Raw genomic sequence first — 18,837 nt, 5'->3', positions numbered from 1 at the left:
GTTTCTTTTGAATGGGTGTAGTTGTTTCTTTTGAATGGGGTAGTTGTTTCTTTTGAATGGGGGTAGTTGTTTCTTTTGAATGGGGGTAGTTGTTTCTTTTGAATGGGGGTAGTTGTTTCTTTTGAATGGGGGTAGTTGTTTCTTTTGAATGGGGTAGTTGTTTCTTTTGAATGGGGGTAGTTGTTTCTTTTGAATGGGGGTTGTTGTTTCTTTTGAATGGGGGTAGTTGTTTCTTTTGAATGGGGGTAGTTGTTTCTTTTGAATGGGGTAGTTGTTTCTTTTGAATGGGGGTAGTTGTTTATTTTGAATGCGGGTAGTTGTTTCTTTTGAATGGGGGTAGTTGTTTCTTTTGAATGGGGGTAGTTGTTTCTTTTGAATGGGGTAGTTGTTTCTTTTGAATGGGGTAGTTGTTTCTTTTGAATGGGGGTAGTTGTTTCTTTTGAATGGGGTAGTTGTTTCTTTTGAATGGGGTAGTTGTTTCTTTTGAATGGGGGTAGTTGTTTCTTTTGAATGGGGTAGTTGTTTCTTTTGAATGGGGGTAGTTGTTTATTTTGAATGGGGGTAGTTGTTTCTTTTGAATGGGGGTAGTTGTTTATTTTGAATGGGGGTAGTTGCGTTGGGCTCCCGCAGCTGTTACCGCATGGGGTTACCAAAAAAAGAGGCATTCCGCGAGAGTACACTTTTACTTTTTACTTTTTGAGGGGGAGGCTTTTTAATGGGGTAGTTGTTTCTTTTGAATGGGGGTAGTTGTTTCTTTTGAATGGGGTAGTTGTTTCTTTTGAATGGGGTAGTTGTTTCTTTTGAATGGGGGTAGTTGTTTCTTTTGAATGGGGGTAGTTGTTTCTTTTGAATGGGGTAGTTGTTTCTTTTGAATGGGGTAGTTGTTTCTTTTGAATGGGGGTAGTTGTTTCTTTTGAATGGGGGTAGTTGTTTCTTTTGAATGGGGTAGTTGTTTCTTTCTAATGGGGGTAGTTGTTTATTTTGAATGGGGGTAGTTGTTTCTTTTGAATGGGGGTAGTTGTTTATTTTGAATGGGGGTAGTTGCGTTGGGCTCCCGCAGCTGTTACCGCATGGGGTTACCAAAAAAAGAGGCATTCCGCGAGAGTACACTTTTACTTTTTACTTTTTGAGGGGGAGGCTTTTTAAAAAGCTCACAGTATGATGTCATACAAATGGCCCATCCACACACGAGGTGCAGCATTGTCAAATTAGATGAGAATGAGCCCTAATACTATCTGGATGTGACAAAAGCATAAATCAAACTTTCAGCATCCTGTAATGATAGCAAGTCACTTCCAGTAGGTTTTTGATGTGAGTGTGTTAGGGCTGCCCCCTCTATTAGTTGATTAGTCAATTAATCTCTCAATTTTATCTTAGTTGATCAATACTTTGTTGTGCTTTATGCTTATTTCCTAAAAAGAATAATGAGCACTTCTCTGGCAAGCACTATATTTAACTAGGTCCTTCTGCATGATTGCAAATGTGAAACAGGTGTGTCTATTAAACCAGTTCAGTTCAGTTCAGACATTATTGTCCCTCAAGGGGAATTTTGCTTTGCAGCAGTGGTAGAGACAACAACAACAACAAAAAATAACACAACACAAGAAACATCAGGTTCTTCTGCGTTCACCCGAACAACTGCCTCTTTGAACTGCTGCGGTCAGGCAAGCGATACCGGAGTCTCAAGGCGAGCACAGAAAGACTCAGAAGAAGCTTCTATCCCCAGGCCATCAGGCTGCTAAACGAACAATGAACACTACACAACAACAACCATCAAACGCACATAGCACACACATCCACACGCACACACTCACTTTAAACAAACACACTGTAGCACCCACTCCACACACTTTATAGCACACACTCACTTTAAACAAACACACTGTAGCACCCACTCCCCACACTTTATATTTATTGATGAAGGATTGCACTACAACTCGTACACCTTACTGTAAATTGTACCTAAATTGTACCTCATCCCATTTCTGCTTTGCACTATATAGTACTGTACACTGCATAGTATTGTATATTATATGGTAACTCAGTTACGTCTATTCTGCATCGAACATTGTACATATGTCTATACTGAACACTGTGACCTCATTTTCTACTTCTAAATTACATGCTATACTATGTTATTTGATACTATCTTGTCTAGCACAGTCTCTGGAGCGTAACAGTAAGAAGCATTTTGTATGAAAGTATTCTGTACTTCTGTATGACAACTATTAAAGAAACTTGAAACTTGAATCACATCTTACAGAATCCAACCAGGAAAAAGAAAAGGAAAATGAAAATGCATTACTGTTATTTTAAAGGAAGTTAAGTGTATTTAGTGCCCTGGGGATGTACGAAAATTTTAATCTGTTGCTCTTTAGCCTGGGGAGCCTATGTCTCCTGCCAGAGGGGAGGGGGACAAACTCCTCCAAGAGAGGATGGTCAGAGCTGTCTAAGATCGTCTGAGCCTTCCGCAGAATTTGTCTGTTATAAATGTCTGTCAAGGAAAGCTGCTGGGTCCCAATTATCTTGCTGGCTATCTTGACTATGTTGGCCAGACTGTTTTTGTTCTGTATTGACAGGTTGCCATACCAGGAGACAATACAAAAGGTTAAAATGGACTCAACAAAAGATTTGTAAAACAAAACCATAAGTGTTTTGTCCACATTAAAAGTGTGGACAACCAGTCCTAATATGAATGTCTTTAGCCAAGGACAGCCCTGGCTGTGTGAATGTGTGAATGTGTCGTACGCACCTGGGCAATAAACTGGATGATCTTGACGAAGATGTTGAGGGGCATGTCCCTGGGGACCACACTACGGCTGCCCTTGGGGAACAGAGTGGAGGTGATCGACGTCAGGCGACTGAGGGACAGGAAGAGAGGTGGAGGGAGGAGAAGAAGAGAGGGAGGGAGGAGAGGAAGAGAGTAGAGGAGTTGAAGAGAGGAGAGGAAGAGAGGAAAGGGGAGGAAGAGAGGAGAGGAAGAGAGGGATGAAGAGAGGTGGGGGAGGAGAGGAGGAGAGGAAGAGGGAGAGAGGGAGAGTCAGAGATGTCAGTACTCGATGTCAATAAAATGTTTTACATGTATACATGTATGTATCATTATCATTATATATCAGTCATATAATAACAATAATAAAATACATACATACTGTATAGAGCAAGAAAACAATTATGGAATGGGACTCATAATTGTGTGTGTGTCTGTACCTCTGTGTTCCAGTGTTGCTCTCACACTTGATGCGGATCATATAGACCCAGAGCAGTCGGTAGAGAGACTCTAGAGCCACACGTGCCATTTTGGGGTCCTTATTCTGTAAACACACACATGGGGAGATTCAGTATACTATACTACTATAGGAGGCAAGTGCCTTTACCTCAAGACTACCGAGACGCCTCACCAAAACCCTAACCCTAAACATAACACTAACTTTCTATCTTAACCATGACCTATAAACATAAAAAAAAAAACATCATAGTATTGCTGTGTTTGTATCAGGGTGGATGGCTTAGTCTAGAGGGAAGAGCACTCGCCCACTGTTGGAGAAAAACCTAGATAACGACACGGTATAGATTTATCTATCTTAACAGGTTGGTGTCATAGTTGAGTGACGTGAGGTAAAACTGGTACAACCACTCAGTTAGGGCAGAGCAAACAAAATCATCCCCCGCAGGCGCCTCCATGATGGATGGGAACAATTATTGTGCGTGCTGCATAATCAGTGTTTATGATCATGTTACTTGAGGAAACTACTCTGATTCATAGTCACTTCTTCACACCTGGTATGGAGAAAGGCCAAATCCTCATATTGCATAATCCCCCCCCCCACACACACACACACACACACACACACACACACACACACACACACACACACACACACACACACACACACACACACACACACACACACACACACACACACACACACACACACACACACACACACACACACACACACACACACACACACACACACACACACACACACACACACACACACACACACACAAAGATGCAAAGCACGTTAGACGCATGCCCATGGAGTTTTCACTGCACATAGAAACAGCACAGCGAGAGAAGTTGGCACAGGGCTGTCGAACGCAGGGCTGAATAGCTAGATATCATAGGTCTGCACTGGTCCGTGTGCATTATGAAATGACGATTGCGTGTCATTGGAATTCTGATTATTTTCTACCTGGGCGGGTCTTAATCGACCTGCTCTCAAGGTACCGAAATGTGTCATTAATTGATCTAACATAAATGGGCACTCGGTAGTACCGACGTAATTCGGTACCGAGTTTGTTACCGAACCCTACTGATGCCCGGTCACCTCTGCTGAATCTTATTGCATGCCTGACTATCCTGGCAAGAACATGTCCTTCTGAGGCGTCTTCCATTCCTTTTCTCCTATTAAGGTTTTGCAAGTTTTAAGGTCAGATTAAGGTCAGGCGGTGTAGTTTCCATCATAATGGGAGACTGTGAAGCCTGTTGAGATGTGTAACTATGATAACAAGGCTACACTTATGAACTTGACTTGATTTGACCTCTGGCAACATGCTCTCTGCATTCTAGCTGCTCCTCCAACACATATCAGATCCAATCTGTCCGGAGTGACTGACTGGCTTTACTGACGGGTCACTAGTCACTAGAGAAGATAGGCAGAGTTGGGCTTCAAGTTTGGTGGCTTCCAGCCAGAACATGACTCAACATTATTATGATCTAGATTCTAATGTATTTCATGTGAAAAACAACAACAACAACAACACTTTGTTCAAACTGCTTACTATGAATCACGATGGAGAGCCTGGTAGAGACACAGCCAGGCTGAGGAACCTGAACTCGCCTGTTAGAAGCCAGTTAACCTCTTAACCTGTTAAGCCCTAGCCATATTTTCAGAAAATTCACCTAAAAGTACATACCCAAGTAAATGGAAGATTGCTCCACTTCTACACAGTCCATTTGCATGTTCTTGGTATCTAGGGACATCTATGGACCTCAGGGAATGTATTCCCAGTGTCAGAAATATTGTGTCCGTTAAGGCTTGTGTCCATAGCGGACGTTTTATGAGTTGTCAGCTCCTTTCTGTCATTAATTTCTATGCTGGAGACGCGACGGGCGCGCTCCTTTTCCCAGCGCCGCGCCTCGCGTTTTATGCGCTCTCGGCGGCAGCGTTTTTGGGCGGAGCGCTCCCAGCGCCTAAAGTTGAAACTAGTTCAACTTTTGGAGAGGAGCACGCTCATCAAGGTAACTTTTTCCCCCCCAACCAATCAACATCGAGCAAGTGACGGAGCCGTGGCAGGCGCAAGCTCAAGCAGATTGAGGTCCAAGCAAAAATAAACGCCCTCGGCGCCCTAAAAAAACACTATGAAAACGCTCTGAACATGCTTTTTTTGGCTTTTCAAAGCGTTCCGCCTTGAAAAAAACGTCCGCTATGGACACAAGCCCTTACTATGCTTGAGTAAATTGTAATGTAATTGTTTTTTTATTTTTTACGGTGAATAACACCATGCTAACATTAGCCAGACATGAATAATTGCCACTGATCTCATTAAGCACCTGCTTGAGATCAAGTGTACTAAAAATCTAAGCAAATTAATAAAGGGCAGATAATTTACAGGTTTTTTTGTAGATACAGTACAGAATTTTGCCATCTGAAATATGAATATAGAATATAGAATATCAGGCCTATAAATGATCTTATTATGGCCAAGTCATACATCTATGGATCGGGCCAAATCTCCTCTTTCCAATGGCAGAGTTAAATCTGGATTTAGAACCACCAGGCAGCCATTACAGGGCAGCAAAGACCATGAATGAAATCTACTGTAAGTACAGTTACTTCACGTTTACAGAAAGGTAAATAAACAATATATGTTGTATTTAATGGCAATAACGTTCAGGTTTGTTCATGAAAAAAAAATATTACTTTCCCACATCGGCCGGCTGAGCTTTGACAACGGCTGGTGTGAGCTGGGTAGTGTAGTTTTATGTAATTTCGACGTCCATCGAAAGCCCTCGGTCTCCTTTTTCTTAGGACTACAACAATTTCATTTCCTCGCGTATAAATCATCCGGTTTCCGATGCAATGCGCAGAGATTTTTATAAACTCATATTTCGCTAATAACACTTAAAATCATTGGTAAACAAACGTAGTGCTGAAAATATACACTTTGACTGCTGTTTTGATAGGGTTAGGGTATTTACTCTTGGTTACATTTAAAAAAGAAATGCAACATGAATTAATACGGACTGTATTGATCTATTTATGACGTGAAATAAATCCTGGCCCGGTATCGGGCCGATTGGGCTTAAGGGGTCAAACTCAGTAACAGTGGAGATGCGTGACAGGCCTGTCACAGGGTTCTGCATTAACGGACAAAACACTCACCTTGAGGTTGGAGAGGCAGTTGTTGAGGAAGACGTGCCACCTGCCGAGGAAGAGCTGCTTCTGACTGACACACAGCAGACACGTCACCAGGGGATAGAGAGCCTGTGGGGGACAGACCAATAAGAGAGAGACAGGGTCACCAGGGGATAGAGAGCCTGTGGGGGACAGACCAATAAGAGAGAGACAGGGTCACCAGGGGATAGAGAGCCTGTGGGGGACAGACCAATAAGAGAGAGACAGGGTCACCAGGGGATAGAGAGCCTGTGGGGGACAGACCAATAAGAGAGAGACAGGGTCACCAGGGGATAGAGAGCCTGTGGGGGACAGACCAATAAGAGAGAGACAGGGTCACCAGGGGATAGAGAACCTGTGGGGGACAGACCAATAAGAGAGAGACAGGGTCACCAGGGGATAGAGAGCCTGTGGGGGACAGACCAATAAGAGAGAGACAGGGTCACCAGGGGATAGAGAGCCTGTGGGGGACAGACCAATAAGAGAGAGACAGGGTCACCAGGGGATAGAGAGCCTGTGGGGGACAGACCAATAAGAGAGAGACAGGGTCACCAGGGGATAGAGAGCCTGTGGGGGACAGACCAATAAGAGAGAGACAGGGTCACCAGGGGATAGAGAGCCTGTGGGGGACAGACCAATAAGAGAGAGACAGGGTCACCAGGGGATAGAGAACCTGTGGGGGACAGACCAATAAGAGAGAGACAGGGTCACCAGGGGATAGAGAGCCTGTGGGGGACAGACCAATAAGAGAGAGACAGGGTCACCAGGAGAAAAGGTCTATACAGGAAAAAAGCTATGTTTCGCAGTATTTCCTCTTAATTTACTCAGCAGAAGGTTCTGGGAAGAAAATGGTCCCCAACTGCTAGAAAGATGGACCCAAAAGGCACAATGCCACCTTCATGGAAAGAGGCCACAATTACTACAATTCCAAAAGAAGGGAAAGATAGAGAACTGTGTAGTAGTTTCAGACCTGTGTCCATACTTAATGTAGATTACAAGATGTATACATCAATAATATCCAAAAGATTTGAGACATTTATGACAGATATAATAGACGAAGACCAGACTGGATTCATTAAAGGAAGGCAGACACAGGATAATATAAGGAAGACAGTGCAGATAGTAGAGGAGATACAAAAGGAAGGAGGAAGTGCAGTATTAGTTAGCCTAGATGCAGAAAAAAGCCTTCGACAGTGTAAGCTGGCTATTTCTATATAAAGTATTGGAGAGATTTGGATTAGACAAAAACGCTATGAAAACAATTAGGGCATTATATCAAGAACCGACGGCTAGGATTAAGGTGAATGGTAGTCTGACGGACCGGATTAAACTAGAGAGAGCTACCAGACAGGGTTGTTGTCTTTCGCCGACGCTCTTCGATGTATTCATCGAACCACTGGCCCAACTAATTAGACAGACCAAAGACATCAAAGGGGTGGAGATAAGGGGGACGGAACATAAATTGGGATTATTCGCAGACGACGTGATAGTATATATGAGACAACCAGACACAAGCTTCCCGACACTGATGGATCTACTGACAGAATATGGATATTACTCAGGGTATAGACTTAATGTGACGAAGACACAGACATTAGCACTGAACTACACACCAACGATAGAGATCAAAGAAAAATACAAAATCAAATGGGACATGGACAGGATCAAGCAGCTAGGGGTGAACATCACAAGAGGGGGGGAGGGGCTATACGATGCAAACTATACACAGATAAATCAGAAAATCAAGAGAGATCTAGAAAGATGGACGGTGATGCCCCTAGATTTCAGTTCAAGGATCGAAATCATTAAGATGAACATATTACCAAGGTTACTATACCTATTTCAATCCCTACCTATATTAATACCACAAAAACAATTTAGGGAATGGGATAGACAGATATCAACATTCATTTGGGGGGGGGGAAAGGCCAAGGATCAGATATGTGACTCTACAATTACCAAAGGAGAAAGGAGGGATGGCAGTACCCAGTTTAGAAAGCTATTACTATGCAGCACAGCTTAGAACAGTAGCATGCTGGTGCAATGTGCAATGTGAACTATGAGGCCAAATGGAAAGATATATAAACCAAAAGAGAGGGATTCAAAGTGCAGGCACTGATAGGAGATAGGGAGCTATTCAGAAGACAGGAACAACTACTAGATCCAATTACCAGATTCACTATAAACATATGGAACACAATAGTAAAGAAATACAAGCTAGAAAAAGAATCTAAGATACTGAGATGGATAGCACACGACAACAAATTCAGACCAGGGATAGAAGACCATGGGTTCAAGAGGTGGGAACGGGGGGGTATAACAGCAATGTGCACAATGACAGAAGGAGGGGAGATGCAGACTCTACAAAAATTGAAAGAAAGATACGGACTAGAGAATAGGGACCACTTTAGATATTTACAGATTAGGGACTACTATAACAAGGAAATAAAGCAAGATAGAGACAAAGAACAGAATGGGGTAATTAAGATAATGGTAAAGTCATACGAAGGACGGAAGGGGAGGGTGATATCAGCACTATATCAGGCAATAATGGACAGTAAGGGAAATACAACATTGTATGTAAAAGAAAAGTGGGAAAGAGAGTTGGAAATAGAGATAACAGAGGAGGAATGGTATGACACATGTAAGACACAACAAACAACCAGAGGATCAAGGATATGGAGGGAGTTTGGGTGGAAAAATATAATTAGATACTTTATAACACCAGAAATACAGGGCAATTACACACCAGCAAAGAAAACATGTTGGAGGGAGTGTGGACAGGAAGGGGCGAACCATACACACATATTCTGGGGATGTCAGAAGATAAGGCACTACTGGGAAGAGATAGGGGGGATAATAAATGAAATAATAGGATACGAAATACCCCAGGGAGGCCAAGTGTTGTATTTGGGGAATCTGTCACAGGAAGGAATCCAAGGGGAAGACAAATATTTGATTAAGATATTGATAGTGGCAGCCAAGAAAGCTTTAACTAAACTGTGGTACAAGGTAGAAGTGCCGACAAAGGATCAATGGATAGAGTTGGTAGAGGGGATACAGGAAATGGAGAGAATCACACATCTGCTGAGGCTGCAAGAAGAAAAGTTTGAATGGAAATGGGGAAAATGGGAAGAATACAGGAGGGGAAGTAACGACATCACAGAGGTTTGAAAAGGATACAAGGAAATGAATAAAAATGTAAATAAATAATGCAAATGTAGAATGGACCGAAGGACACATGCCACACTTTTTCTTTACACATTTTTTGTCTATTTGTTTTATATCTATGTACTGTGTATTGTCTATGAATGTTGTCTATGTATGTTGTTGAAAAAATGAAAATAAAAACTTAAGTTTAAAAAAAAATAAAGATGGACCCATCAATTCAATGGACCGATCCCCACCCTCTTTCCTTGATCCTCCAATCACAACTGTCCCCTCCCTCCCCTCCCTCTTTCTCTCATCTCATAATATTCTCTCCACCTCTCTGTCAGAATAGGGTGTGTAGGGTGTGTCTAAATGGAAGAGGATAACAATTAGAGACAAGCGTCTTGTCGTTAACGTTCCTCTCTGTTCTGTCCTGTCAGCTTTGTCATCAGTTATTGTTTTGCGTGTTTATGTACGTGTGTGTGTGTGCGTGTGCGTGTGTGTGTGTGTGTGTGTGTGTGCGTGTGCAAGTGTGTGCGTACATTTGTGTGTCTGTGTATGCGCATGTGTGCATGCATGTCTGGAATCCCAGAGTGACAGGTCTTAAGCCAAGAACATGAACACTTGGCTCAGACCTGAGAAATCAGTCAACACTTTCTCTCGCTGCCAGATGAGGAAACCTATCGGTTCCTTACAGCCAGCGGCGCGCCGGACGCCCAGAAGGGCAGGAAGAGCAGAATCTCTCGTTGACCGGTGCAAAGAAATGGCTTCTAGAAAACGACACTTTGACACTTGCCGTGTGTCCCCGGCCTCGTTCTGCCTCGACAGGACGATGGTAGACCAGGGGGTCTCAAACATGTTTCTACCACAACCCCATTTTATTTAGGATGTCTTTAGCGACCCCACACTTATTAATGTATCGCGTCATTTCAACGTGGAATTAAGGAATATCAAAATAAAAGCACACGTTGTTGAACTTGATCATGTATATTTATTAGAACATTTTATTACAGCACTATGTGATCAATACACATTTATAAAACGATATGTTATCAATACACATTTTCTTTTTTTACTTGCCAATGTCACCTACCCACGACCCCACTTTGGGTCGCTTTGGGTCGTGGTGGGACTCGATTCATCTTTTTTATCGAATTCATTCGAGACTTTATAGTTAATTAATCTAAATTAATCATATTTTAATCGCATATCAATATTTGATGCGAAAAGCAAAACATTTCAATTCAAATGAATTTTGGTATACGAGTGAATCAATGAATATACATTATACATACGTTTAAGCAGCAAAATCCTGTATTAGCTACTACACAGACCAACAGATCAATGCAATTTTTAACAAAGTGCAGCAATTTTAGGAATTATATAGCGCAAAGGACCTTTTGTAAACTCAAGCACTTTCGAGGTAAAAGTAAAACACAGTACTTTCAAGTACATTCCAGAACAGTTGACTATTGGGGGAAAAAAACTCTTGATTGATCTCAATTTCTCTTATTTAATTTTCTTTTATGAACAAACCAGACTAAAAGAAAAAAAGTTATTTGCGATGTATTATACTTTATACTTATAGCACATGTATGAGTCAGGTCTCCTTTGAAAGGTAACATTCTTACACAATAATTATAAAGAAAAATCATCATGCAATTAAATGCATCAATTTTTTTTACTTTTAATTCTTTCTGTAGTTAATTAATCGAAATTAATGCGATAAAGTCGTATTTCTGTTTCTCTTTCTTTCCCGGGCTGCACCCCGGGCCGATGTAACTATTGGTTGAGGAGCGCAATATAAATAAATGTATCATATCATATCATAATCATAATCATATGTCGTGTTACATCACTTTTAGTTCTTTGTCCTAAAAGGTAAAATTTATAAATACATCATTCGAAAGTTAAATTAACTGAAAACAGCCACAAATAAACAGGTAGATGAAAACAACAAATAGCCTACTGTTGACAAACACATCAGTGTCTGTGGTGAGATATATTCCAAGAGCACTCTCTCTCTCTCCACACGTCTCCTTTCCTACTGACAGATGAATGCATCACATGTCTGAATGTCTGAACGCTACAGTAAGTGCCTTCACCAACCACTGGTAATGGAGAGCAAATGAAGAGCGAGGAGGAGGAGGAGGAGGAGGAGGAGGAGGAGGAGGAGGAGGAGGAGGAGGAGGAGGAGGAGGAGGAGGAGGAGGAGGAATAAAGGAGGGGACAGACTGACCAGAGAGTGCTTCTTCCTGGAAGACAGGTCCAGCGTGGTGTCGTACAGACTCTCCACAAAGTTCCTCAGACATGGTACATTCACCTCATTCTTCACGGTCTAAAGGGAGGCAGGGAAGGTGTATTAAAAATACACGTATATATATAGTCGTCAACATGAACACCAACAACAAGACACAATGCAACAGAGCTTCAGGTATTATGAACCAGTAGTGAGAAGGTGAAGGTAGGATGAATGATGTCAGAAGATGTTATTAATAAATTAATTTGATTGACTTTCGCTTGGATCAGTAGTATAACAAGGACACACACCGTGTGAGATGAGAAGCATTCTCACAGAGATTTAACCTCTTAACCTGCAATGGCCATTTTGGCCATTTTAGTTTTCGTTTTTTGAGGACTGCATACTTTTTTTGCAAACCAAAACAACATACTTTATACTTTATAGAGTAACATAGTTCTGAACTTGAGTTGTAGAAAAACTTGTTACTCAAGTTTTTCTGTAGTAGTTAGTAGTCCAGAGGTAATATTTCCCCAGAAGGTGGTATGGCTTACAAATCCATACTGACCCATAGCCTGAAGCCTTAAGTAGTACAGGTTCAAATTTCATAAAGATCCATTCAGAAATTAGTGATTAGGAGTGATTTTAGTAAACTGTGTACAAAAGAAAAACTGAGTTTTCTCAATTAATTCGGCTGTTTTTCTCTTCCTGTTTTCGCTCGTTATTTTTGTTTTGTTTTTTAGATTCATACATCCCCACGTGGGTTATCATTTGAAAGCCACACTCATTGGCTACAAAAATCCACAATCATTTTCGAGATCGGATCTAGATTGATGGAACTACTGCAGCCTGAGTCAGGAGTGGTATTTTGTGCAATACCGTGTACTTTGCACAAGCCTCAAATACCAGCATGTAACTCGAGAAACACTGAACGGATTTTGTCGGATTTTGTCGCTATCGACAGGCAACAAATAAGCCTTCAATTCTTGTATTGTATGTATTGTATTACAAAATATGCACACCCGAGCCACTAGGGGTCGCCAAATTGCCGGTGGGCAAATCGTCCTAAAAAGGTTGTTGCATGCTAATTGATTGATTGATTGAAAACTTTATTAACAGATTGCAGAATGGGTACAGTACAGTACAGCTCAATACATACAATTGTTAAGGGGATGCAGACCAGAGAAAGACTTTCGTCTTGTTTACATCAGGGTCCCCCATTTTCAATTCATCGTAACATATGTGACATACATGACATACCGATAGACAGTACTGCTACATCTATACATTTATGACATACCAGATTTGCAATTACAGTACTGTTTGTGATACAAAAAGAGTCCAGAAAGAAAAGAGTATATACATTAGACGTAGAAACTGTACATTGGATTGGGTAGGTGGGGGTGGGGGGGGACTGTACATTGGAGGTGGATGGGTGGGTGGGGGGGGGGGGGGGGGGTTGGGTAGGAGTGTGGGGGGGGGGGGGGTTGGGTAGGAGGGGTGGGTGGGGGACACTGTACACCTGTACAAACAAACACTGTACATTGGATTATTGACAAGACCATACTTGGTAATTTACTGTACATTGGAGGGGGTTGTGTTCGGACATTTACAGGGGCCAGTTTCGAGTTGCAGTCTCCCTTAGGTGTTTTTTGAGAGTGTTTTTGAAAGTGGGTAGTGATTCACATTCCTTTACAGCTTTGGGTAGGGCGTTCCACATTGATGTGGCATAATTGCGAAACGTGTTTAGTCCCTTGTTTGAGCCGAATCTGGGTTTAACATGATTTGTGGAGCTCCCTCTGGTGTTGTGATCGTGGTATTCACTGACCTTTGGGAAGTATTTTGTCATGTACATGGGTACCTTGGTCGTGTAGTGTATCTTGTAGACCAGGCCCATTGCAAGTTGCTGTACTCTGTCGTCTACTCTAAGCCATCCTAGGTTGTCAAAGTGGGCAGGGGTGAGGTGGGTTCTAGGAGTAAGGTCAAGCAGTAGTCTGACCAGTTTGTTTTGAGATGTTTGTAATTTTGTTTTTAGCGCCTTTGAGGTGCTTTGGTACCATGAGGTGCAAGCATAGTCGTAGTACCCTTGAATGAGTGCTCCTGCTAGAGTCTTCAGGGTATTCTTGTTTACCAGTGAGGAGATCCGGTACAAGAATCGAGTTCGTTGGTTGACTTTTTTTATTACATTGGATGCCATTTTGTCACAGGAAAGATTTGCCTCTAGGATGGAACCCAGGTAGGTAATATCTTCTTTCCTTGTGACAATATTGTCACCCAATGTAACTGAGAAGCCGTCGGTCTTGCTGAGTTTGTTATTTGAACCGAAGAGAATGGACTCTGTTTTGCCCATGTCTAATGATAGTTTGTTATCAGCGAGCCATATGCAGATTTTGCCTAGTTCTGAGCTGAGGGTTTTTTCAACCTGTAACTTGTTCTTGTCAGAGACCAGCAGGGCTGAGTCGTCCGCAAACAGGAACAAGTTGCAGTCACAAGCTGACGACATGTCATTTGCATAAATTAGGAACAGTAGCGGACCTAGTATGCTTCCTTGTGGAACACCACAGCTTACTGTGAGGGGGGGGGGTAGGGTACCGTTTACCTCCACCATCTGCTCTCTCCCCTCCAGGTAGGATTGCATCCAGCTCACTGATAGACTATCAAAACCAATTGCTTTTAGCTTGTCAATCAGAATGGTGTGATTGACAGTGTCGAAGGCCTTTTGTAGGTCCAGCATGACCATGCCGCAGTATTTGCCTGCGTCCACCTCTTGTTTGATGTGGTCGTTTAAATAGAGAAGGCATGTGTCAGTGGAGTGGGATGTTCTGAAGCCAGATTGGAATTCGTAGATTCGATTTTTTTCCGCACGGTATTTTTCGACCTGTTCGTATACAATTTTTTCCATGACTTTCGAGATGGAGGTAAGGATAGAAACAGGGCGGTAGTTGCCTGGGTCTAATTTACTGCCTTTTTTGTGCAGAGGGGTCACTCTCGCGATTTTGAAGTCCTTGGGGACGTGTCCCTGTTTTATGGAGAGGTTTATTATGTGTGTGATGACTGGGGTGATGGCGGCTGCTGAGTCTCTGAGGAATTTGGAGGGGATGTTGTCATGGCCAGTGGCCTTGTTGGGTTGGAGGGCGCTCAGTTTTTTGAGTACCTCATCTGTTGTTACCATTTCCAGTTTGAAGTCGTCTTTGTGGACCCCTAGGTTCTTGTAGTATGCTACTATGTGTTCTACCCCATAATGCCCTGAGTGGGAGGGTAGTTTGTTTACCAGTGTTGTGGCTATGTTTGTGAAGAAACTATTTAAGTAATTGGCTACATCCAGCTTTTCTGTGATGAGCGTGTTGTCTGTCTTTATGTTTATGTTTGAGAATCTGGTTTTAAGTTTTTTACTGCAGCCTAGTTGGTTATTGAGTAATTTCCAAAGTTCACGTGGTTTGTTTTTGTTTTCCTCGGTTTTGTCATTGGTGACATTTTTTTTTTGCTGTTTTGATCATGGAGTTTACATCATTTCTTAGTCTGTTTCTTTCCAGTTTGAGTTCCGTCACGTGGGCTTGGAGTTCACTGCTCGTGCTTATGGTAAGCTTTGACTGACTTTTACGAAACTCTGAGCATTTTTTGTCTCTGGTTTTCATAGCGGTCAGTATTTCAGCGTGCATTTACCCTGGTGGTTCTTAGGGGGGCCATGTTGTTTAGTATCGTTGAAAATTTGGTTTTGAAGCCAAGCCATGTTTCTTCAACCAGTGTACCATTGAGCTCATCTGACTAAGAGGCTGGTCTTACGCAAAGTGTCGTGCCTGTGAGCTGCCACCGGGGGCAGAGTGGCTAACCGTGAGTGAATGAACAACATTAGTAGGTGAGTATAAAAACATTATGAATCATGCAAACAGGAATGAAGGGGGATGGGTATGAAAAACAAACAACACAGGCCTGGGTCTCAATGTTTGGTCCCTATAATTAATTATGTAGCCACAGATATTCTTAAATAGACATACAGACAGACGGGCGCTGTGCTTGTGGAATGTGAGTTGTATTTAAAATGACACCATTGGTGAGAGAGGGAGAGAGAGAGAAACCAAAATAATCTTGGCCACGTGTTTAAAAGTGCTTAATCAAATGAACATGTGTTTAAATTGTTGAAATTTGTATTACAGAGAAGTATCTATAGCTTCTGTTCTGTAGGTGTTCTAAACCAAAACCTATTTCTCAGGTAGGGAGATGGGCAGACAGACAAAACAACAAACATACCACAAACAAGACGGACTGGAAGGCACACTGAAACACACATATCCACACAGGCCTACTGTACATAGTCGTGGTAGAGACTTACGGCTGCTACAGGGACCAGGATCTCTACGAACAGTCCTGCTAATGAGTGCTTAATGTCTTTATCCTTCACTTCCAAGAAATACTGGGCACATTCCTACAGGAGAGAGAGGGCGAGAGAGAAAGAGAGACACCGGTTATACACAATCATCATTCACATTGGAGTGTGATGTTTCCAAACTACAACCATTATTCTATTATGTAACTAAGATAATGAACATACAAATGACAAATGTTGTAGAGGTAAGTATCAGGGCCGTGTGGCACAGACATTACCTATTGTAAACAGCCATACCATCTATGGAGCGGTGTTTCACCTCTTTCCCAATAAGCTAGCATGTGAGGCCTGGTACCTACAAGTTCCTCTAGATCTCTTCTTTCAGTTGATACAGTCTAGTTGATGTACTCTATTGTTAAAAATCAAGCCCTCAAGAGTAGGGTTGGGTATCATTTGAATAATCTTTTATTTCAGTGATAAAACAATGCCGGTTTCTAAACTTTTCTTATTTTAATAAAAAAGAAAAAAGCATGCAAATGTCGAATCACCAATTTAAACCGAGTGAATGGCATCTCTTGTTCTATCAGAGAGTCGTTCGTACATTCATAACTCTCGCTTTGTACAGACAGTATGCATTCCATTTGTTTGGTTTCATTATTGTACTTAAAGGTCCCCTATCTTATAAATGGCCTTTTCCAGTGGTTTTGCATTGTTTTCTAGCAATGTGGGGTTGTACCAACACTGACTAGGTGTGAAACTTCTACCCAGTCCCATTCCTCCAGTTCAGCTGATTGATCCGGGCGAATTCCTGGAAAGCTGAGTTATAGGGCGCTATGTGAATTCTACTAAAAGCATTGGTGTTTTATCCCTGGACACGCTACTATTTCCAAATAAAATGTATATAATAGGTATTATGTTTCATGCATGAAAGGGGGGGGGGGTCGTTTCTGATGCTTTGATTGCCATTAACGGCATTCGTTTTGAACACTACACCCGCTGATCAGATGGATCGCTATGAAAACATTGAGGCCTCTAGTGTTATATATCTATGGCGGGACAGACAGCAGTTTCAGGCAGCTCAATACAAGCTCGTCTCTGAGAGATGGTAAATGGGCCGGTATTCAATATACTACAATATATGTGACCTGGCCCAGCAGTTGGAAAATCAGATTGCGAGAAAATGTATGAAATGGGTTTTTGGTTTATATTCTCAATATTATCACAGTTTGAATATATTTAACATATTAACTGTAACAGCTAACAGTTATAGTATCTCTAAATATTAAAAAACGTAAGCTTAAAAAAAACTTTAAAAAGGTAGTTTTTAAGTCTGAGTTTGGGGGCAGAGTCACATTTACATTAGAATCACATGAGTGGTTTCATGGCTAATCGCCAGCCACCGGCCTTTCTTAAGTTTCTGTTGCCCATAAATAGCACATGGCTTTTTTGTTGACATGCAACTATGCACCGGGCTATTCAATGGAATCAACTATCAGTTGGAGATATGGCTGTTATAACGTCCCGGCTTCTGTGAGTAAGGGACATCCCATAGCGGGATAGAGCGCACCACCAACCCACGCACATGATATAATAATAATAATAGGCTACACGTTTTTTATGTCTAATTAAAATAACATGCAAGTTCCAACATGCTTGTTGAACATTATACCTTTGTGCCATTTTATTATAAAACCAGAGACAAGTGAAGTGCCTCTCTCTATTCTCCTTTACGCACAACCAGCGTGTCTGTCTCACGGCCCGATCTGCGGAGCGCACTGGACTAGGAATTTTACATACAGAGGGGAGAATCTCCCGATTCAGATACAAATACAAAAGCGAGTCTTTATCCCAAACGGTTCCAAAGATATTTAATATTTTGCAAAACACATCTAGTGTTGTGTGGGCGAGACACTCGGCTTTAGGTGGTTAATGTCTAGTTAAAATAATATGCAACGTGAGAAAACACTAAAACTACCAACCTGCAGGAATATTGCTTAGTCTGATTGACAAGCTAAAAGCTTGATAGCTTTGATAGTTTATCAGTGAGCTGGATGCAATCCTACCTGGAGGGGAGAAAACAGATGGTGGAGGTAAACACTACAGTACACTATCCCCCCTCCCAGTGAGCTGTGGTGTTCCACAAGGAAGCATACTAGGACCGTTACTGTTCCTAATTTATGCAAATTACATGTCACCAGCTTGTGACTGCAACTTGTTCCTGTTCGCAGACGACTCAGCCCTGCTGGTCTCTGACAGGAACAAGTTGCAGGTTGAAAAACTCATTAATAAGGCCCTGCTGGTCTCTGATTTTATTGCTGACAGAAAGCTAGATTTTTTTATGCCTCACTGAGACCTGGCAACAGCCTAATGATTTCTCCCAGCTCAATGCAGCCGTCCCTCCAGGTTATGCCTACATTAGTCAACCCTGTGGCACTGGGGGGGGGGGGGGGGCTTGCTGTGCTGTACCGTGAGAACATTAAAGTCACTGCTGTCACTGTCCCCCACCACTCCTCTTTTGAATGTTTAGCTGTAAAACTCACAGGCCCCAAACCCACTATCATTGTTACCATCTACAGACCACCAAAGCCCTCTGCTGTTTGTCTCACTGAATTCTCATCACTGTTAACATCTGTCTGTGCAATGTCCCCAACTGTTATTCTCGTGGGCGACTTTAACATCCACATTGACGACCCATCCAATGTTTTTGCAAATGATTTCACCTC

The 18,837-nt window shown here is 42.1% G+C and overlaps 1 protein-coding gene across 1 annotated transcript in view; it reads right to left on the bottom strand.

Annotated features, from left to right (window-relative positions):
* Nucleotides 1-18,837, bottom strand: part of fryb (furry homolog b) — a 118,505-nt gene that overhangs the window by 64,949 nt on the left and 34,719 nt on the right. The window contains exons 9-13 of the mRNA XM_084320763.1: nucleotides 16,121-16,213; nucleotides 11,791-11,889; nucleotides 6,390-6,491; nucleotides 3,208-3,311; nucleotides 2,753-2,861 (exon numbers count right to left, since the gene is read on the bottom strand). Of these exons, the coding sequence (XP_084176889.1) occupies nucleotides 2,753-2,861; nucleotides 3,208-3,311; nucleotides 6,390-6,491; nucleotides 11,791-11,889; nucleotides 16,121-16,213 (507 nt within the window). The remainder of the gene's footprint in view (nucleotides 1-2,752; nucleotides 2,862-3,207; nucleotides 3,312-6,389; nucleotides 6,492-11,790; nucleotides 11,890-16,120; nucleotides 16,214-18,837) is intronic.

This window comes from Notolepis coatsorum (assembly GCF_963971535.1).
Source record: "Notolepis coatsorum genome assembly, chromosome: 8".
Classification (NCBI taxonomy): Eukaryota; Metazoa; Chordata; class Actinopteri; order Aulopiformes; family Paralepididae; genus Notolepis; species Notolepis coatsorum.
This window is presented reverse-complemented; position numbering and strand designations above follow the sequence as displayed.